This window comes from Clinocottus analis, unplaced genomic scaffold (genome assembly GCF_023055335.1).
Source record: "Clinocottus analis isolate CAN_PGR_092001 unplaced genomic scaffold, fCliAna1.0.p SCAF_4, whole genome shotgun sequence".
In the NCBI taxonomy this organism is placed as follows: domain Eukaryota; kingdom Metazoa; phylum Chordata; class Actinopteri; order Perciformes; family Cottidae; genus Clinocottus; species Clinocottus analis.
In genome coordinates, this window is record NW_027176153.1 from 19011868 (window position 1) to 19033054 (window position 21187).

At 42.6% G+C, this 21187-nt stretch overlaps 1 protein-coding gene and 1 non-coding gene across 8 annotated transcripts; both read right to left on the reverse strand.

Moving 5' to 3' along the window:
• Positions 1–107: 107 nt before the first annotated feature.
• LOC137799997 (MYND-type zinc finger-containing chromatin reader ZMYND8-like) lies at positions 108–20189 on the reverse strand. Of its 7 annotated transcripts, none has more exons than XM_068596951.1 (22): positions 20123–20189; positions 18288–18528; positions 17959–18195; positions 12571–12641; positions 11806–11969; positions 10038–10259; positions 8792–8905; positions 8475–8567; positions 7944–8031; positions 7801–7856; positions 7635–7712; positions 7418–7533; positions 6841–7316; positions 6414–6542; positions 6132–6299; positions 5292–5774; positions 3962–4429; positions 3724–3860; positions 3548–3628; positions 3383–3461; positions 2638–2877; positions 108–1343 (listed from the first exon to the last, which is right to left on the reverse strand). In XM_068596951.1, exons 3-22 carry the CDS (start codon positions 17970–17972, stop codon positions 1168–1170), a joined length of 3453 nt encoding a protein of 1150 aa, XP_068453052.1. In that variant the 5' UTR covers positions 17973–18195; positions 18288–18528; positions 20123–20189; the 3' UTR covers positions 108–1167. The 7 variants fall into 7 exon arrangements, with proteins under 7 accessions (XP_068453052.1, XP_068453056.1, XP_068453055.1 ...); XM_068596955.1 differs by having other exon boundaries at positions 10038–10181; positions 20041–20128; XM_068596954.1 differs by lacking the exons at positions 17959–18195; positions 18288–18528; positions 20123–20189 and adding an exon at positions 15928–16583.
• trnak-cuu (transfer RNA lysine (anticodon CUU)) lies at positions 19552–19624 on the reverse strand. The gene has a single exon. It is a non-coding gene; the product is annotated as a tRNA-Lys (tRNA).
• Positions 20190–21187: the final 998 nt, after the last annotated feature.

A 21187-nucleotide genomic window follows, 5' to 3' on the forward strand; every position in this document is an offset into this window, starting at 1 on the left:
AGCCACGAGCGTGAAAGCCCCGTGGCTTCCGGTTCGGAAGGCGATAGTTTGCTCAGTGCGGTCATCGCCACAGGAAAAGGCGTCTAAATGAATCAAGGTGCACTGCGTTAAGTTGATCAGAGCATTTTAATTTTTTCTTCACGAGTCCATTTATTGTATGTACAATATGTAAACACGAACACAAGCTCAAAAACAGACATGCGCACAGGAAATATTATCCAGCCAAAATGCAATTTCTATTTATTCCTACCCAATTCTCACAGACAGACTGATCAGGATTCACACCAGCTTTGGATCACAAATTAAACAGAGGCTTCGCTTAGAGCTGACATTCATATGAAGTAATTTATTTTCAAATAACTTTCTTTTTTTCTTCTTTTTTTTTTGACACATGGAAATGTGTTTTCATTAAACATACTATAAAAACATATAACACTATAAATATTGTTCAGGTATTTTCTTACAAAAACTTTGTACAGTTTAAATTTTTCAGTTCTTTTTTTTTTTTAATAAATCACAGATATTTTTTATGTAGGTCTATACAATGTTTAACTACAATACAAAGTTGGTATGAGCCAAAAATGCCCCTCCCCGCTGACATAGTTGAAAACATTAAGTTTAAACTTGCATTACATAAAATATCTCAGTTGACATGAAGTGGACATAGTTTAAACAAACTTGCATAACTCTGATGGCACCATGATAAATGAATATCAACTGTTGGTGGCTGTTTTTGTCTCATAATATTGAGATAAATCCACTAAATGATACAGCAATTAAGTATTTAAGAGCAGCATTGAAAAGTGTAAATATTCTGTGGGTCGATACAATCTTGTTCAGACTTGAAACAAAGTGGTAACAGAGCTATAACAAAAACTACAATATGAAAACATACAACCTCACATTTTATTTCTCAAGACAGACTACTTTCACATTGTGAATCCACCTGAACACAAACTTGTGGAAACTGCAATTGAGAGATGAAAACAAACAACAACAAAAAAAAGAGTCCACCAAGCAGATGTACACATGGGAATGGAAAAATCTAAGTGATTTGTCACAGAGCTGCGGGGCCTTCAAGCACCAAGTTTGACGCCATACACCTTGACGCGACAGGCCCCACAGCGGTCTGGCAAAATGTGCGAGAGTTTATCTGTAGTGTGGCGGTTAGGTCACAGTAACGTTAGCGGTGTCCTTGCCCTTGTCGATGCATGGGGGAGAGTTGCTTTTGTCTGATAAGGGTCCTGCCCCAGGGGTCAGGATCTGCTTGGCAGGAGAGTGGCTCGATGACTTGACTGAAGGGTCCGAGTTGGACTCCGCTTCCGGCTCCTGCTGCGAAGAGGCTGGAAGGAGAAAACAAGAATACAAAATGAGAACATCGACACTGTGGAATTGGCAGAATTTGCCGTCAGAGGCAAGGCGGTGTCTCTCAAACAACGATGAGGTAAGCTTTCTGTTAATATCGGAAAGTTGTACTTTTTCAGTTGGCGAGATACATTATATGAGCTTTTGAAGGATTGAGTGTCGAGGTGACGGCGGGGCTGAGTTCATAGGAGGAATGACAGACTCTTTCATGTCAAATATACATCTATTAAAAGATGCTGTGGTATAAATATAGACCACGTTGAGAAGAATCTGCCTTGGAATTTGCATTTCCAATAATTTCTTTGAATATATGCAGTGTGGTGAGATAATTTTCCGGTTTCAAAACAATAAATAATGAAATAACCCTTCTTAATCATATTAGTTTCACACCAGACTCAAAAGAAAATAGATAGAGATTCTCTTTAAAAAAATATAAGGATTTTTTTTTTTAAGTTACTAATTGCATCTTTAGGCAGATTTTTTTTTAACTGTCACTTTGAAAGTTTGTTATCCAACCGCCATTTTGAAAACAGTTGAGGCAAAACCAAGCACCGCCAACCTGCCAGAGCAAACTCTCATTTGACAAACAGTTGCCAAAAAAATGTTTCTGAAAACATTTGAGGCAATATAAAAAAGGACAATACAGTCACATCATCTGGATTCATATTGGATCAATCCTGCGTTAAGAGACTTCTCGGCTCTGATTGGTCGTTTTTCTTCAAGTGCGATGGAATCTTGCAAATGCCATTAATTAATTAAGTGCACTGAAATTAGGCAGAGGGACCTGATTTTTTTGTCTCATGTACTGTCCAAATATAGTTTCAAAGTTTACTCCTATATAAGTTACCAAAGACAGTTTTAATCTACTATTTCACAAAATTAACAAGGAATTTAGAATCATGTTTTTTTTTGTTTGTTTTTTAATAATACACAAGAAAAAGCCAGACAAAGTACAAAAACGTTTATATCAGGAGAATTATCCATCCTGATGACAGTACAGTGTATTACATAGTTACTTTATTGTGTCTTTCATGTCAAATAACATTTCAGTTTGGTTCACAGTACTTGAGGAACAGATACTGTGTGCTTCATGTGCAACAGGAAACACTGAAGTGGGAAGTGTTCACATTGAGACAAAACAAAAAAACAACTTTTATTCTGAGTCTAAATCAATTATCAATCATAAATAATAGAATATTTGTGTTATACATTGTTCAGACAGTTTTTTTCTTAGATTTTCGCGCTAGTGAGCCGTGAGTGTCATCGTATTACCTGACTGTGTGCAGGACTTCATGTGTTCTGGCCAGTGGGCTTGCTGGCAGGGGTAATCACAGTAACTGGTGTTCCAGCAGCAATAGAAGATGGCCTCCTTCCTGCAGTTAGCGCACCACTGTTTCTTTTTGGTCTCGTCCACCGCCTGCTGCTTCTCCACCTCTGTCTGCTTCTTCACCTCTGCCACCAAGCGCTCCCTTTCCTGCTCCAGGCTCTGCCTCATCTCTGCCATTGTCAGTTCTGCATTTAATAAGAGACAACATAAACTTGTGTGTTCACATAATATTCAATAAAAAAGGCCGATTCAGGGGGCCCGATCATACAATACTTTGATAAATTGAAGACTCTCTCATTAGATTCATAAACCGTTTCTGTGGCCTTAGACAGTTTAATTAGCATTTATTTAAATTAGGTCATCTTGACGCTGTTGTAGGAATTAATAATGGTAATAACTTCCAACTTCTAAAACTAATTGCTGGTCTCAGTTTGTCTGTAATACCCTCCTACACCATTTTTACTTTTGTGTATACTTGAGCTATTAATACAGTAGTGCGATTGTTGACAATTGAAGCAGTGAGATTTGTTCTGTATTGGGGGGGAGAAAATAAAAAATGACATGTGCAATGTGCAACTGTAAATTCTGCTTTTGAGAATAAACAAAAATTTGCACAAAAAAAAAAAAGGCCAGTCCAGTCGCACATGAACTCTGAGGTGAGGCGAGACATTCCTGAAGCAGGAAACTCACCAAGATTGTGCTTCATCTCCGACAACTCTTGTTGATGTAGCCACTGGAGCTTCTCGATCTCTATCCTTAGCCGTCGAATCTGTGGCAGAAATACACAGAGATTAAAACTGGCCCAATATTATTATGACGTGTTAAAGAAGCACCAGTCCATATGCCAGAATTTACCTCTGCAATTGTGTTTCCTGATGTGTTTTTGGAAAGATCATTGTAGAGTTCGGTCACTGTCCCTTTTATTGTGTCCATAATCTGCAGAGTTTCAGCAAAAACACGTGATATTAGCCGACAGTTTTAACCAAAGAGAGCAGCTACTAAATTTATACAGTAAAAATTGGCCAAATTACTTTGTTTGTGTACTTGGCTATGTCCGCAGCCACCTCTGCTGAGCCTGTGGGGATCTGCACATCTGCTGACGACGAGCTGCCAGATGTGACCTGGGAAGCCGTTGATGAGGAAGCACTCTGAGGCACATCTTTTTGCACTGAAGGGGATAATGCAAAGGAAACAATACATTGAAATACACATTTCATCCTTGTGTTTTAAGTGTTATGTTCAGACGATTGGTCATGCTGGTGCGTGTACCCTTGGCAGCTTGTCTGGTCTGATAGCGGGTGCTGGAGGAGTTCTGCTGTGTGGACTGCGCCTGCTGCGGGCTGCGCGTCGGCCCCGGACTCTGGGCCGGCGTCTGCACCGGTGACTGATCTCCTTGCTGCTGCTGCCTCTGCACCTTCTGCATGTGCCACTTCTGAGAGGAGGTCTGGAATTTGGTTGGATTCCACACCACGGCCCGCTGCACGGCCTGAGCCGTCTCTTTGGGCAGTAGAGGGCGCTGTTTCTTCACAGCCGCCGGTACCGGGGACGTCGCAGAGGAGGGGGAGGGTGCGCTGCCGCCGGTGGAGCCGCCGGTCGCCGTGGTGGCACCGGGCTGGCCGGAAGCCGCAGTGGAAACAGGGTTGACGGCTGCTGTGACGGACGGTTGCAAAGTGTCCTTCAGGTTGGGGGCGGAGTCCCGTGACGGAGCAGCCGCTGCAGCAGAGGAAGGAAGTTTACCTGAGCAGAGAAATACATAACATCAGTACATAAGTGTGATGACACTCCGGTTAGAAAGAGGCGAGGTCACCAGACCTGTCGAACCTCCTCTTCTGTATTCAAACCACATGCTTGAGGATACATTAGCCACTTCTAGCATAAGAACATGTGGAGTAAAAAAAAAACGATTTCTACACCTTTTTTTAAACTGTCCATGGTTTTTACAACTATTTTAGGAGTTCAATAGTGAATGTTAAGAGTTCAGATAAATCTTCTTTGAAATGTAGTCAATGAAACAAACAAAAAAACTGTATGTATTAGTTTAATACTACATCTGTGAGTACTATAATAATGGAGGAATGTGTTATGGTCAAGTGCAGACATTGAAATTAAATATAGTTATCAATACAGTTATAAAAAACAAATGATTGGTAAGTGCGTTTCAGGTCTGTTTTGTTTAATTTGGTTGGAACGTAATTCTCATTTTTGTAAGTTTTATGGCAATTTATATTTCAAATAATCCTTTTTGTATCCACAAAGAGTAATGGTGTTTTTTATTTATGAAGAAAATGGTGATGATAAAGTTTGTACACTTTATATAGTAGATATAAATATATATGGGGATTTTTCACAGATATCCCTGATCCATAGAATATATAATTAAGGAAAATGGAAAGGGGAAAAGTGCCTCAGACAGCACCCTAAACACAAGAGTGTCAGAGTTCATTGTGGTGGACCTGCATTGAAGCTCACACTGCACTTCACCATTTTGTGTTCCAACATTTCAAAAGATATTATTTCCTCCCAGTTGTCCTTCTAACTGACACACGAGTCATGATGAGAACCTCAGGAGAAAATAGACCCGGCGTGTGAAAGGCCTCACCTTCCTGCTTGGCAACAGCGGGCTCTTTGAGCGTTTTAGCCGCAGAAGCTCCCGGCTCTCTCCTCGCCCTCTTCGAGTCCCGGCCTCCATGCTCGTCTCCCAGGTCGATCACCAGCTCCCTTTCAGAGTCAGAGTCCTGCTCGGCCGCTGCTGCTCGGCCCTCGTCCTGGGCTTTGGGTTTGTCAGCGAGGGTCTGGGGCGTCCTGGGCTTGTCCTGGAGGCCGTTGGCCCCCTGCTTGTCTTTAAACACAAGTTCAGGGAGGGGTTTATCCGCTTTCCCTGGAACCCCTTCCTTAATCTCGCCATCCGCGTTCGCTTTGGGCCTTTTTCTGTCCGCTTTGTCCTGGTCGTCCTGGACGGAGCTCTTTGGCTTGTGCTCCTCGTCGCTGAGATACTCGCTGTCACTCGAGTCCGATTTCTCAGAGTCGTCAGAGTCGCTGTGATCCACACCTTTGTACACATCTTCAGAGATCTCGTCGATCCCTGAAAGGAGAAACACACATTAGTGATTACAAGTTTTAAAAGAGTTGAAACACTTTCTGTCAGACAGAGTCGAATAAAGAATACAAAATAGTCGCCTTTGCTAATAGCCTGACAATCACCAACCCTAAGTCAGGACACACTTTGTCTGATATCACATGAGTCAGCTTTTTGGGTCAATTTAATTACAACATTAAACAAAATATAAGATTACACACTCAAAAGTAACTGTATCAAACTTTAAACTTGGATTTTTCCTGCAAATGAACTACAAAAAAAACTGAAATATTCTTGAAATTACTGGAAAATTTATTTTTGTACAGTACGAGGACATTGCACCAAAGGTGATTGTGTATGTACCGAGCTGTGCCTTGCAGCTCTCGATGGTCTTGTCCAGGCTCCTGATGAGCCTCTTTGGAGTGGGGAGGGAAGCTGATGCTCCTTGTTGCTGCTGCTGATGTTGTTGCTGCTGCTGCTGTTGCACGGTCTCACTCAGCTCCTTCAGATCCATCTCTGCCTTCACCCGATCTGAAAGGAACAAGTAAACAAAGTAAAACTATAAGCTAGCTTGGCAACGATGTCTCGATTGTTCGCCTTTTCTGACGTCATCAGTACAGTATTAGTTGTGCAGTTGGAGCTGACCCAGGTTGAGGTTGAGGATGCCGCCTGTGCCTGCGGCCCTCTCCAGCTTGGGGACCAGTCCGGGGTTGAAGGGCTTCGGGCTGCCTGCCGCGTTGCCTGCAGAACCCATCTTACCCGAGATTGGAGACGCTGCAATTACAAATGGAAAATATTGTTTAAAAAAAGGACACCGCTCCTCTCATGGCTCATTTAAGCCCTGGAATAACGGATTTAATTGGCCCTTTTAGGGCAATCCCATTGTAAACACAACATTGACATACCATTCATAAATGTAAATGCCAATATTCACTTTTCTTTTAACTCCTGAACAACTAAACAAAGAGCTGGAACTTGCTATAAAGCTCTGTCAAGCCTCCGTACTTTTTCTGCAGGTTCAACTCTTACCAGTAAGCCATTATAGAAATATCTATTATTATAGATTATTTACCAGTACAGTCCATTGATTCCTCTCCCGTGCTGTAGTGGAAGGCGGGGTTCCTGCCGGGCTTTTCCATATCCTGCTCCCCCTCGGACCCCGTGTGAATGGAGGAGTTAGTGCTCATGGGAGACCGAGGCATGTCCGTCAATGAGACCCTCCGGCTCATCCCGCTGGGCGCGGAGTTCTTGCCGAGGACCATCTTCGGGGACGCGGTGATGTCGAAGTTGAAGCGCAGTTTATCCGGCTTCTCCGTTTTCACGGTGCCGGCACCGGGGTTGGAGGGGTCGAGTAACATCTGCAGCTGGTTGTTGGGCGTGAAGGGAGTGCGGAAGGGCGCGTAGTTGAACACGCCAAACTTCTTGCGGATGTTTTCCACGTAGACCTCCATCTCCTGCATGGCGCTGTTGAAAATGCTTTTTGTCTTCTTCACGGAGAAAGGGATCTCTTTGGACATGAGGTAGCAGTTGTTGATGGGGACCCAGGCCCTACAAATATGAAACAAAAACATTCACCACATTACAACGACCAGGATAATTAATGACGATGGAGATGGAGATCCTCAACGACGCTCACAAGCTTCTCTCACCTGTCGTGCTGCCCAAAGAAGCGTGCGTCTACCTGTCCGTCCTTGTCCCGAAGTGCTTTCGCTGGCCAGAAGGGAAAGCCCTTCAGCTTCGCCCAGACCAGAGGGTGGGGGGGACTCTGTGAAAAAGGGACGAAACAAAACAGTCAAATACCTCACAGATCAGAAAATCAAACCTAAAATGTATAAATACAATATGTAGGATAGTGTAAGGACCTACACATGGCTCACAAAACCAGTTGTCCCTTTTTTGGCATGAAGACAGGTAGCACTCTGGACACACCTCGATCTCATTCATCTATGAACACATAGCAGATGGCAGAGATGCAATTAATTTGTAAATATATATTATATTTGCTTTTATAATTAGGTGAAGCTTTTGTTACCTCATGTTCACAAATCTTGACGATGACTTTTGCAGTCGCCGTTAATTTGTGATTACCTGGAATAAAGTCACAATAAAAGTTATAGTCGGATTATTTTAATTAGCAGAGTAGAGGAGTTAGGGATGTGTGTCAAAATGGCCTACCTCCGTTGTAGATGATGCAGTTGTGTAAGATCCATTTCATGTCAGCTAGAAAGGCTTCAGTGCAGCCATACATCTTCTTTTTGATATTCTATGAAGAAGTGAACATAAGACAAATCAAAGATGAGATACTTCACTGAAAAATAGTCAAATCTGGTAAAAACGGGGCCGCAAACTTTGATCCAAAGTTTGTTTGACCTATTGAATGTGTATTTTTTCTTGTGGTGAACTCTACAGTTATTATCTCTGCTCCATCTTGGGACGGCATTAGTTCTATATGTTAAATGTTGTTTCACAGTTAAATGTTCTTGTGCGTCTTTGTTGTTTGGTGAGCAAAAGAAAATGTTCTACCTGGTGAACAGTAAAGTTGTATTGTGTGCATGTATACAGTATACACACACACACATTCCCAATAAAGCTTTACAGGCGTTGGCTGTCCCTTTCTGCTCAAACAACTGTTTATTGTCTCCATTTTTTAAAGACTTTTTGCAAACTTCTTTTACTGTATTCAAGAAAGAAAAACAACAAGATTACCTTTTCTAAAGTAGACAGGTCCATGGCGTGGAAGATGTACTCTGCATAATCCGGATGCTGTTCCAGGGCGACGGGTTTCTGAAAAGGCTCAGTCTGCTCGGTTTAGACAAACATGGAAAAAAAAATTAATAAAATGGATGCGTCAGCCAGCAAGTTTCATTTCCTGGATATATATTTTTAAAGTTTATTTTTAGTCTTTGCATCTCAAAGTAACGTCAGGTCAATCCTATTTATTTAGCTCAATGTCACACATTTGCTTTGGAGGCGCCGCACACACACACAAACACACACTAAAGGTAAGATCTTTAAAGACTTACCCCGGGCTGTTTAATCTTTTGAAGTGCAAATTTGAGCAAGTAGGAGAGTTGGTCTATTGTCAGCATCGTCATTGCCTTGCTCTGGGTTTCGATGCATTCAGCGACTGTTATTTTCTGCAACAATAAATAATAATTGTTTAATAATTAATGCCATGAATGAACACATCATGAAATGAACACGCATCAAAAGCACATTGGACCTCATTCACCAACTGCTCTTGACGAGAAATGTCTTCTTAAAACTTCACACTTAACCAGTTTTCAAAGATTCAGACGTTCACCAACGTTTGTTTATTTGAGATTAGTTGATGTAACCGAATCTACAAGCACAAGTTTGTGCAAAAATAAATACAGAATTTTCTTTAATTCTACAGTTATATAACATAGGATTAAAAATAATAATGAAAAGAGTCACTCATATCCAAATTGTTTAAATAATTGGTTTATAGTAATAAAGTAGTCCTAACAGTGTTAACTTTAGGTTCATTTATACATGACAACATATGGAGGAGCATTTCAATTGCAACACAAGTTGTCTGGCATTCACTTCCTGCATCTCCAACTTTTATTTTTTTTACATCTGGGTCTTGTGCTCCGCCCTTTCTGGACTTATTGTTTGGGAGTTTCAATGTCTGTGTGTGCAGAAGGCCCTTCTCATGCCCTTTTATGGAGATTTTCAGGGCGTATTCCAATGCTGAGTCGGATCAACTGGCAGACACACACACGCACACATGCACACACACACGCACACACACACACACACACACACCTTGACAATGGTATTCATCGTCATAAGTAAACAGGTACGAACGATTCTGCGGTTTCAGAAGAATGTCCTGAATCCAACGAAGACTTTTCTCAGGAACTTTCTCAAGAACAAATTTAAGAACATTAACTCTTTGGTGAATGAGGCCCTTATGAACACACACCTACAACTTTAGTTTACATTACCTGCTTTCTTTTGATTTAGCTTAGACAGACATTGAATATGCTGCATAGTGCAGATTAAATCTCTCAAAACTTGCAGTGTGAGCAGTTAGCTTGCCGGGGTGTCACACCATGTGTCAGGAGAGCTCTGGAGGACTTTCGATCAAATACAGACACAAAAACCAGGCAGGAGATTTCCCCCATTAGTTCCTTTTCTCCGTCTGAAACTGCACATGGTCCGACACCCCTGCAGGATTGTGCCTGCGCACAGCCACACACACACACACACACGCGCTCGCCCGCGTCTTCTGCGAGATACCTCACACTCTGGACAGAACCAGTCGCCCTCGGGCTCGGCTGGTAGTTTGAGGCACTTGGCGTGGTACACCCTGGGGCAGAGCTCACAGCAGAGCACCTGGCCCTCGCGGTGGCACAGCCAGCAGTAGAAGTCATTCCTTCCGTCCTGCGGTACAACATCAACAGGGTCTGTGGTGAGTGCTGGCTGCTTCATATAGTAAAAGGGGCCATGTCTTAGCTCTGACTGAAATGCAGGCAAGAGAAACAAGGGGGCAGGTTTCAAAAAACACGCAGGAACACAAAAAAAGGTGCAGTGCAACAACAACAACAACAACAACAACACAGCAATAAGGTGAGGTAAGCAGGGTGAGCAGCAGAGAGGGAGGTGACGGTCATAAAGTTAACTTTCAAAAGACTGTTTCAATTGTGAGTCAAACAAAAGTCACCCAACAGGTTTTTAGAGTGTGAGCTTGAGTGTAGGTTTTTTTTTTTTATATGTTATAATTAAAAAGCTCACATTTCATCTGAGGGTTAACACAATGCATGACATGGTTCTCTGTTGAGAAACTACCTAATACTCTGCCGACGATGGCATTGGATGGATGAATAGAAGCTGATGCATCTGCGTTCACAGCTCAAGATGACATAGCCAACATATCTTAAGCTCTAAAGCTTACACCAAAATCAGTGTTAGGTATTAATTTAATAGGAGTTGCGGTAAAATTCAAATGCAGCTTATTAGCCAATCAAAGCATATAAAAACACAACGCTAGAATCGTGCAAGTTCAACAGATGACTAATTGTTAAATAGGAATGTTAATTCGGCAAATACTGAAAACATATGCATCAGAGTCATACATCATCACAGTGCATAACACTTAGCCAAACAACAGGACATAAATGACCAGAGGTGATCTATACAAAATATGCAAAATGACTAAAAAGTAACTTAAAGTAAGCGTGAGCTGAGAATGCACTCAAAAGCCTGCACAACATTCACGACCATACGTCTGCACGTCACAGCAGGTAACTCACATTCACGCTCGTCCGTCTTTAAGCGGACAGTACGCTGCACTCAAAATCTAAATTGGTGTGCTCTCGCGGGCAATGTGGTGTCGACCAAGAAAGAAGTCACGCATTGAACTTTGACCTCTGCAGCGTGCGCGGCCTCCAGTCATTGTGACAACGTCAACAATTCCTGTAACTCGCCGTGGTCGGCCGGTTATGTGGCGATGAGAGAGGAGAAGGTGGTTTCAAGAGGTTTTTCAAGCGCTCCTTTAGAATTTGTTCTACTTAACTTTTTGGTGCCACTTCTTGGGTATCAAACAATACCAATTAAATCCTCATTTAAAGACCAGGACGGACAACAAGTCTTACAAATTTATTTATTTTGAGCCTAATCTGCCCTGAAGCCGTTTTGGACCAAATAAACACTTTAGTCGACAACACTCGACTTAAGTATTAAATCGACAAATCTGTAGAACTTAGTTTCTCCACAAAGAAATTCTCAAAAGGCACCGCTTTAAATTTGGTGTTTTGCAGAAATGTGCTTATAAGCGTCTTGGAAATAAGTCGTTTAGCATGAGAAAAGACGAAAAAACGACTAATCAACGTTACATGAGATTAGTAGTCTAAATCTTACCGATGAGTCAACTATTGAATGTCATATAATTATTCTTGGTTCCATCTCTCGGTCCAACTCCACGTTCTGGTGTGAAAGCACAGCGCGTGTACACCACGGCCTTTTGAGAGCACGCCAGATCTTGAACAGAGCGCACCAGAGCACTTACCTGGTCTTTGCTGTGGCAGTTGATGGCCCCGGGCTTCTTCTTCCTCTTGACGGGGCTGGGCGAGGTGTCCGAGGGAGAGTGTCCGTTGGAGGAATGGGTGGGACTGGACACCTTCCTCTTCTGCGGCGCCACGGCTCGTTCCGCTGACCCTGGAGGATCTGGGACTGGAGGCAGAAAGACAATAAGGTCATCGCACGATGGGAGAAGCAACCGGCATTGTTTGCCGCGCGCGCTTAAGAGGATTAAAAGAAACCAGGTGTCACAGCCGTAATTTAGACATTTCTTGAATAAAAACCAAGGAGGAGGATACAAGCATGAACCGTGATACGTCATCTCTATTATCCGTCATTGTTGGAGCTTAGGGAAACCAAGGAAGTGCAAATTCAAGTCAGTGCAAGATGAGAAAGTCTGGTAGTTGGATGTAGTGCTCAGCTGTTAGAATTGTGTCAAGTACTGACAGCAATCACACTGATTTGAATGCAGCTATTGAAGATGCCCTTTAAACATTAGCTCCCCACTTTATAGGAACAAATAGCTGAAGGGCTCCCTCTGAACCAACAAGACTGTATGTGTTGATACTTGACACAAAACCGGCAGGCAGCCAGGCATAATGGATTATCTCTGCAGTCCTGAGAGACCCACAACGTGCATTACACTGCTCTCTGCGACGTGCCGTTAAATAACCTTTTTTTACGTTCTGCCAAAGACCGCCGAGAAGTTTAAACTCTTTAAACGCGAGGCGCTCTCGGCCTCGGAAAGACTCACCTCTGGATCGCACGGACGCCTCCATCCCCTCCACCACGTCAGGCTCCGTTTTTATCTCCTCCTCGGCCAGACTGCGGAGCGCCGAACGAGAGCCACCCGGAGAAGAGAGAGAGGCAGACACTAAATCAGAAAGGGTGTTCTGAAACCACATCAGCATAACAGTAAACAAGTGGAACACCACCTAAGGCACCCGGGGTCCCAGAGGATCCGTCAATAGGGACTCTGCCGGCTTTCCATTGTTATTGTTTTATTTGATTTTTTTTAGCACATCCCTGACACGATGCATGCAAAGTTTTTAAAAAAACTCCCTGTTTTTTCTTCCCCCCCCCCCTCTCATGCAATCGGTGACAAATGAGTCTGAATATGTTCTTTATGTTCCCGGAGAGGAGAATGGCAACAATCGCCATGGCAACGCTGCTCCCCCGCTAAAGCACAAGTTGATATTCACAACAACACGTAGGGCCGGTTTCATCGCCCTGCAACTCCGTCCTTCAGGAGAGAGATCGCAGCTACAGATGGCACTGCGATAAAGGAGCTGATCTCTGGCTGCTACTTTGCTGTGATGGAACAGTGCGTAGAGCTGTAAGGAGGGAGTCACAAGGAGCTGCTGGTCTCTACTACTGGAGGAACATCGTCTCATGACGAATGGCAGTCTGCGATCCTCTCCAGCCGCTTCAGTAACAACAAGAGGACACGAAGGACTTGGCCCCCGTCCACAGGGACCGGCAGCAAGAGATACGTGGAACCAGCTCGAAACGAGGTCGATGTAAATAATTCCCTCCTGCAGCTTCACCGCATGCATACTCAAAGCACGTTATGTCTATAACGGCAACTCTGTTCATTTGGCACCACGTGTTCACCATTTCGGAAATATTCACATTAGGTAGTTGTGGCGTTACATAAGATGGTATAAAAAAAAAAAATCTGCCTTTTTTTCCTGCTGCTGCGTTTACAAAGCCGATGTAAACGGGCCAATAGGAATATCATAGAAAAACAAACCCATGAATAATGTAGGAATCCAAAAAGCGAATAACACAGTGTCTCCCAACATGCAGCGAGGCCAGTCCAGATTTTTTCTATTTCAAAAAAGGATGAGAAGAAAGGAGGTCTGGCGATAAATGAAAGTCTTTGAGGTTTTTTTGGCTCCTCCTTTTGTCAGATCAACAGAGGGCCTTGTTCCAAGGATGTAGCCTTTATTCACAAGCCGCGGGACGAAAAACCCTCCCAAGGACCCCTGACAGGTCACACACTTGACCAGTTCATAGCTTTGGCCGCAGCTCTGGTTTCCAGCTAGGATGATGGGTTTACAGGCTATGACTCAAAGGTCAACCACATTTGTGGGATAAGCTTTTTTTCTCTTCTCTCTTCTGAAAGTAAAGGAATGCTCTCAGAGTCCCCTCCTCCACCCTTAAAGAGACATTCCACACAAAAGGACCAAATGTCAGCTCTCAGGACACACGGGGAGGTTAAAACGTGTCCTAAAAAGGGATTAATGAATCAGACCTGACGAACTCAACTCAAAGATTAGCCGTGATCACATCAGAGATTAAACCTACACTCGAGTCAACCTCTGTGTTTGTTGCACAACTCTGGTTTTAACAATGATTGAATTCTTTCTGCCAGACAAAATACCAGATACTGTGACCAAGCCGACGCGTCAAGGCTGTTCTAAACGCATTCCTTGTTCTCTCGAACTGGCAATCACAGGAAGCTTATCAAACTCAAAAGCACAAATGCATCATAACCTGTCTTTTCTGAAAGAAGGAAAAGGAAAAAGAAAAAGGGCAAATATGGCCGCAGAGTTTCTTTAAGAACATGGCATGTGGGTATCTGGTTTCAGGCTGCCAACAGTCACACACACACACACACACACACACACACACACACACACACACACACACACACACACACACACACACACACACACACACACACACACACCAACCCCTCCCGGGGCCTTCCTGTTCCGGACTGAGTGAACAAACGAGGCCCACATGAAAATAAGACTACGATAGCCAAGCCGCTCTGCTACGTGTACCACAGCCCTGGAAAAAAAAAAAAAAAAAAGAGAACATTCACCATCACCAGGCAGAGCTCCTGGACACAGTGTCACAACCCTGAATAATATACACACACGCACTTAATGACAAGACATTGCTGCAACTGCCAGGGTGAGCAATGGTGAAGAAGTCTGCTGATCCAGAGGACATTCTCAGATCAGGAGCTATGATCCATCACACAAGGAGAGTTAGGCAAATAAATCCTCAGCAGATTCTGGGATGTATTCCAGAGAGAAAGAGAGAGACGCGGGTTCAAGAAAAACACTGACAGTATTCCCCCTCTGCAAGCAGTACCTGATGGACAAAAAGGAAAACACTGACTCAATGCCTTCAGATTCCACTCCAGTGAGAGACGAGCAGGGTTCTCTCGTCACAGAAAATGGAGGCCACAGCTTGCTCCCCTCCCCCCTCTCCCCCATCCCCCACTCCGAGGCTCAGACTCAAGCACTGGCACATCCATGCAGGAGGACCAGAGAGAGATCTGTGGAGATTACAGTCCAACATTTAACAAAACATAAAAACACACACTACGCCATGTCAAGACAAACCTCCACTGCCGATCACAAACGATAGGGAGGAGGAAACACGGGGAGGGAGACACCAGAAAATCCGGCAGAATGAGAAGCACTCATCTCCCTTTTTTCTTTTTTCTTTTTTTTTTATGTCTTCGATCTTGGCATGCCTCCTTCCCTGAATACTGCTGTCATAGAATAATTAGATTTCATTTTGAAGAAAGAGAGACCGTCAATGTGAAGCCACACAGAGATCCTGGCAAAGCTATTCTCTGTGCTTTGAAGAATGTGCAGTTCATTCACATCAAACGGACAAACGGCCTCTTTAAATGGCAGTTGAGGAAAAGCCATTCGATGCAAACATCATTAATGCACTCTCTCTGCTCTGGAACTGCCACTGCAAACTCTTGGGATTAATACCATCGACTACAAAACATCCTACTCATTTAGCCGCACAGAAATCCCAGAGAGATTATTAAGCTTTGTGATAAAAAAAAAAAAGACCAGAGACATTCAGCTTCAACAAGACCAATGATCGCATGCAGACAAATGAAGGAATGGAAACTATTAACTTCTGCTCTTCCTGAAAAATCAACAAAAGCACAACAATTATAAGCAGAAGGAATAAGATCCTAGTTTACATGTAATAAATTCATGATTCTCTTTAAACTAGATAAAGATATCCATCTTAGCATGACTCCTTTAAAATGGTTAAAACAATGGATCAACACCAAACTACAGCACAAGCATGTACAGAATATCCTGTATTAAAAGAAAGGTTTGACCTGGATTTTACATAAGGCTGCAAAGGGTGAATCAAAGATGGCTGTGGAATTTTCCAGAAGGCCCTTGCTCTCCCTGCTGCTCTCCCTCCGATTGTCAATCTTTAACCTCAACTGCAGCTGCAATTGGCTGGAGGGCCAACTGGGTGGAACATTATTGGTCAGCTGTGCTATGCTACACGGATCACAGTGTGCAGGCTCCCCTCTTCCTCTTAAAAAGCTTTTTTTTTTTTGCTGCAATGCAGAGATTTCCCCCCTGCATTAAACGCTTTATATTCCTTTACTTTAGCGTGCCCTTCTTGGAGTAGGACAGTCAAAACCAGAGGGGATTTGAATGAAAGGCCCTCTGGGAGATTATATTTGTGGGTGTGATGCATAACTCAGTGGCTCTGCTATTCAACCTACGCCGTGCTATTTGTCCCGACACCACGACGTTACACATTGCTGACATTTCTCACCAACGGCGGAGCGTTTATATTACTGGCTGGATCAAGCACCGTGGAGTGAACTCACTCCAGTAAAAGTTGACTCCTGATTGTGGTTTTTGAGGGGAATTAGTCTCAAAAACACTGATTGCAAGGCTACTATTCTCTGGCTGCTGTGCAGATGAAACACGCCTCGTATCAGGCCACAAGAGAAAGAAAACCCTCTTTGTTTTACCCACGCAGTTGAGACTGCAAAACCGGTGATACATTATGTAACACAACGTACAGTGAGTGCTCTAAATAGATATATAAACGCCAACAAACTGTAGAGTCCCTTCACAAACCATGTCCTTGCTTAGATTTCATATCAAATATCTTGATAGAAAAACTGCATTTTTGGAGAAAAAAAAAAATCTGTATCTTACATATGTAATGTCTGTTATGTGTGTAAAACTGAAAAATCACGATACCATAAGAGAAAAAGAGAGAATATTGACACATATGCAAACAGCACGTACACACACATACACACACACACACACACACACACACACACACACACACACACACACACACACACACACACACACGTAAAAACCTGTTAGGTCTCATGTTGTTCCTCTGCCCCTGCAGTCTGATGTGTAAGAAGAGCTCTCTAAACACAAAATGGCCACTGTCTGTCTGACGATGGGAGGAAGCAGTTTCACAATAGGTCTGCAGAGAAGAGCAAAGCCCCGGGCTGCGAAACCCAACGAGGCCTACGACTGGAAATGGAAGCAACCTGCGTCCCGAGGTCTCTCGTTTCCTAAAGATTCGACTGGAGGAGGATCGCCCCTTTCAACTAAAAGGTTTGTTTCATGTTTGCTCTTCCTCTCATCGGGGGGAGGGGGTGGTGGAGTGTAGAAACTCCATCCGTCCGCCAGTACTGTTTTCTGTAATGTGTACAAAGTCGCACAATTTATTCTTTCACATACACATATTCAGACTGAGAACTAGTACTGAGTCGTGCCCTGCACTCCCCCGTCCTCCTAACAAGCACGTCTGTTGCCCCCCACGTCTATTCCCCGGCCTGGCATGATATACAAGAAAACAGCGCAGAGCCAATCCACTTACAAAGGGTACATAATACCCGCCCTCCTCCTCCTCCTCTTCTTCTTCCTCCATTGCCCATCCCCCATTCTTTCTCTGCCAGGCTACAACACAGGACTGCCACAACAGAAAAGGGAGGTGTGGGTGCCATTTTTAAATCTAACGCTCCTTTGCATTATAAAAAAAAAGGATTTGCCATGGTCCACTCTGCCTCCTGTATGGCAGCCTGGTTGTCTGGGGCACCCATGTGACCCTGAGACACAGAGAGAGAGCAAGGGTGAGAGTCGTTACCCAACCCCCCACCCTCCTCCTCCTCCTCCTCCTCAGCACTGTGGAGCACTGAGGCCTGGCGAGGCCTTCAATCCACCACAGCTCCTCCTCCTCCTCCTCCTGCACACTAAACAGATTTTTTTCTTAAGGTGTGCACGTTCATCATGAGAAAACCTACAGTCACCACAACGACAAGAAGGAAGCCATGTTGTTATCACAGAGTTGAGATTAAAAGAAAGACAGAGCTTACCTCTGTGGATGCATGGCTGCCTGACACACTGTTATGTCAACACTTATAAAACATGGAGGACACTCTCAGCCCTCAGCCGAGGGAAGGCTCCGCTCTTCAGGCAAGGCGATCAGGCCCCAGTGCTGTTAGCCGGATCCTGACTGGTCGCTCTCCTCGCAGGCAGGATACAAGGCCGCGTCTGATTGGCCGAAATGTTTCCTGAGTAATTATCTTTGTTCAGTGCAGGCAGGGGCAGCACTGTGAGTGTCAGAGACAGGGGAAGAAAAATAAGCAGAGAGCTAGGCCTAAAACCATAAAATCACACGATTAATACGAGTATTTTGACATACCAACCCAAGTGTGACAACGTGTGAAGCTTCCAAGTGTAGAACCTGCCCGGAGTGGTCTCATTTGAAGGCTTTTGAAGTGGAAATGGCGGCATGCAGACTGTGAGGAGCAGGACACCATGGCTTCTCTGCACAAGCCTCCATTTTTTTTTATGTGGAGAGGGCCTTTGTTTAAACTCCTCCCTCCTTCTTGGCCGCTTCCAGAGAAAGAAGAGGCTGTAGCTCTTCACCTATTTCGGCATTTCTGTTTGCAAAAAAACAGAAAAGGAAAGACAAAAAAGACCTTGAGGATGGTTATGAGAATTTTCATGTCACACATTACTGTTGTTCATAACCTTAGTATTTAATGGACCAGTGAGTGACGAAACATAGTACAATAAAAACAATTAGAATACGTATGTATCTCCTCCTCTTTAATGAGAAGAAATACTTATATATATTTTTTTGTATACTGGAGGAGCTTTGTATAAAGTTTAATTAAGGGTCTCCTCTTCAATGTCTGTGCTGCTATGGTGATAATGAATAATAAAACACAATAGGATACCCTTTTGACAATCAGTAGCAGTGAAATACACAGTGGTCGAAATAAAATAATATGTATAAAAAAAACCTGCATAATAACCCTGCCATGAATACAATCTTTTGATGTTTTCCTTATAATAATAATTAGTTGTTGACTTTACTTTTTGGTGATTTGCATGGCTGTAATAGATTCTGTTATACCGGACTGCTTTATATTGATGTTGTGATATGAGACTACAATATTGTATAAGTGTCTTTTCTTGGTTTTAAAGACTGCATTTCAGTAAAGTGACGTAATTGACATACCAGACTGTTCAAGCTTTTCTATTATTTTCCTTTGCACACGTTACACAGTTATTATAACCATGTTACTGATTAGTGTTTAGCAAAAATCCAATTTTATGAACGTAAAAATACTATGTGATATTTGATGTTATATGTATTGCCTAGCTCTAGATAATAAAACAAACACAAACTATTGCTTTTAAATTGCCTTGACCTGATAAAACACTTTATAAGCAATCACAGCATTAGGTTATATTTAACTTCACATGATTTGCTGTTTTTTGTGGTCACTGACAGGCGTTTCCACTCCTCCCCTCCTCCACAGATTTAAGGTGAGGTTTTAAAATGTAAAAATAATCCCTTGAATATAGCGGATTCAGATGAAACCGAAAAACTATGGCCACATTAATCATTATTGAGAACCCCAACCTCGTCGAGTGAACACAAGGAAAAATGTCAGCGCCCAACGTGGGGCTCGAACCCACGACCCTGAGATTAAGAGTCTCATGCTCTACCGACTGAGCTAGCCGGGCGATACCTACAACTAATATGATCGGCCATTTTGATCACGCCATCGTAATACTGGTGACGCCGCTACAGACGAGTCACGTGGAAACGGCGCGAGATGAGGAGGGTTTAGGGACTGCTCTCCCGATTCTGTCTCAGACTGACCTCTAGCGTCACAGAACAGGAACTGTTTTATAGACAGCAGTCTAATGTCTAGGTATAACTCGGCTGCAAATTATTGAATAGCTTAAATTAATGCAACGTTTGCTACAAAAACAAATCGCGTTAAGCGGCACAGTTGAAGCAAAAAAAAAAAAAAATTCACGACGTAAACAAAGAGTAAAAACGTTAAGGTTTGCAAATGCTAAACGTCCAGTACGTGTTTAAGCGTCACAACATTGATGGGGTCGTGTAGCATGAACGCCATGTTAATGTTAATTACCTGACCGTTCTCCGTGAATTGTCCGTAAATCATTGTTAAGCTAGAGGAGACATGTTGAAGCCGCCACTGTGTTATTTATTACCTAGTCATTGGCTTGGTTTTCCTTTTAAACGGGAGCACTGTCGAGCACGTAAAATCGTAGTTTCTGGTCTTCTTTTTTTTTTTTTTTTTTACTAAAAGGTTGAGTGACAGGCAAGTCGGAGGTTCGATCCCCGGCTTGTCCAGTGCTGCAGACAACATCTTACTCATGTGCAGAATTACTCATTTACTTACTTATTACTTAGGTATTACTAGTATCAGCAAATATGTGTTTAATGTATGTATATAAAAAAGACGTATTAAGCACACTGACCCCTATCAATCTTATAACATATTATACTATTGGACTATGACTTCTATTGATGCATTAATGTCTTAGCAGTAACAGGTGTGTGGCAGCTCCAGGTGAAGCTAATACTAATCAAGTTGTATACTTTCGGGTCGTTCATTATTAATCATTATTGTTTATTATACATCTTTTATTTTAAAAATAACTTGTAACTAATATGTCAGATAAATGTAGAAAAAAATAATATAATATAGTGAAGCGTACTAAAATGGTAATGGACCAGCTAAACATAATTCCATTTATATTGACATTACAGTATAAGTAGGTAGTGTATACAGCCACAAAGGCTATATTGATAGCACAGCTTTTTAAATTGTATTTTGTAAGCAGTTTGCATTACATTGAATGATAGGTAAGGGAGTCCTTTTCGAAAATTATTGGGACACAGACACACAAAAATGCTTAAGAGGTAAAAAACCTTTTTGAGTTATTGTTGCATGAAGGAACTATTGAAAATAAATAAACAAACAGATTAACTGAAAGCTCTCTGTTTAACAATGGAAGTTAGCAATTATAAAAATTAAAAAAAAGTGAAATACATTATTCCATTGCACAAACTATCTCTTCATTTTGTTAAAATATCCTACATGACCTGTCTGTGGAGCAAAAGTAGTGTATGTGTGTATTTCACATGATAATACAAAAGAGAGGGGATTAAAAACTGTTTAATTAGACCCCATTATTCCTAATGGTGTCAAATTGTTAGTTGTGATTTTATGAAGCAGTTTTATTCAGCAACATGTTCATTGTGAGCATGGA

Coding starts and splice junctions, on each gene's coding strand:
- LOC137799997 (XM_068596949.1), bottom strand. CDS start 15,049: ATGGGGGAGAGGGGGGAGGGGAGCAAGCTGTGGCCTCCATTTTCTGTG. Junction 12,642..14,924: donor TTTTCCTTTTTGTCCATCAG/GTACTGCTTGCA, acceptor GGCGCTCCGCAG/TCTGGCCGAGGAGGAGATAA. Junction 3,462..3,547: donor CAGGAAACACAATTGCAGAG/GTAAATTCTGGC, acceptor TTTCTGCCACAG/ATTCGACGGCTAAGGATAGA.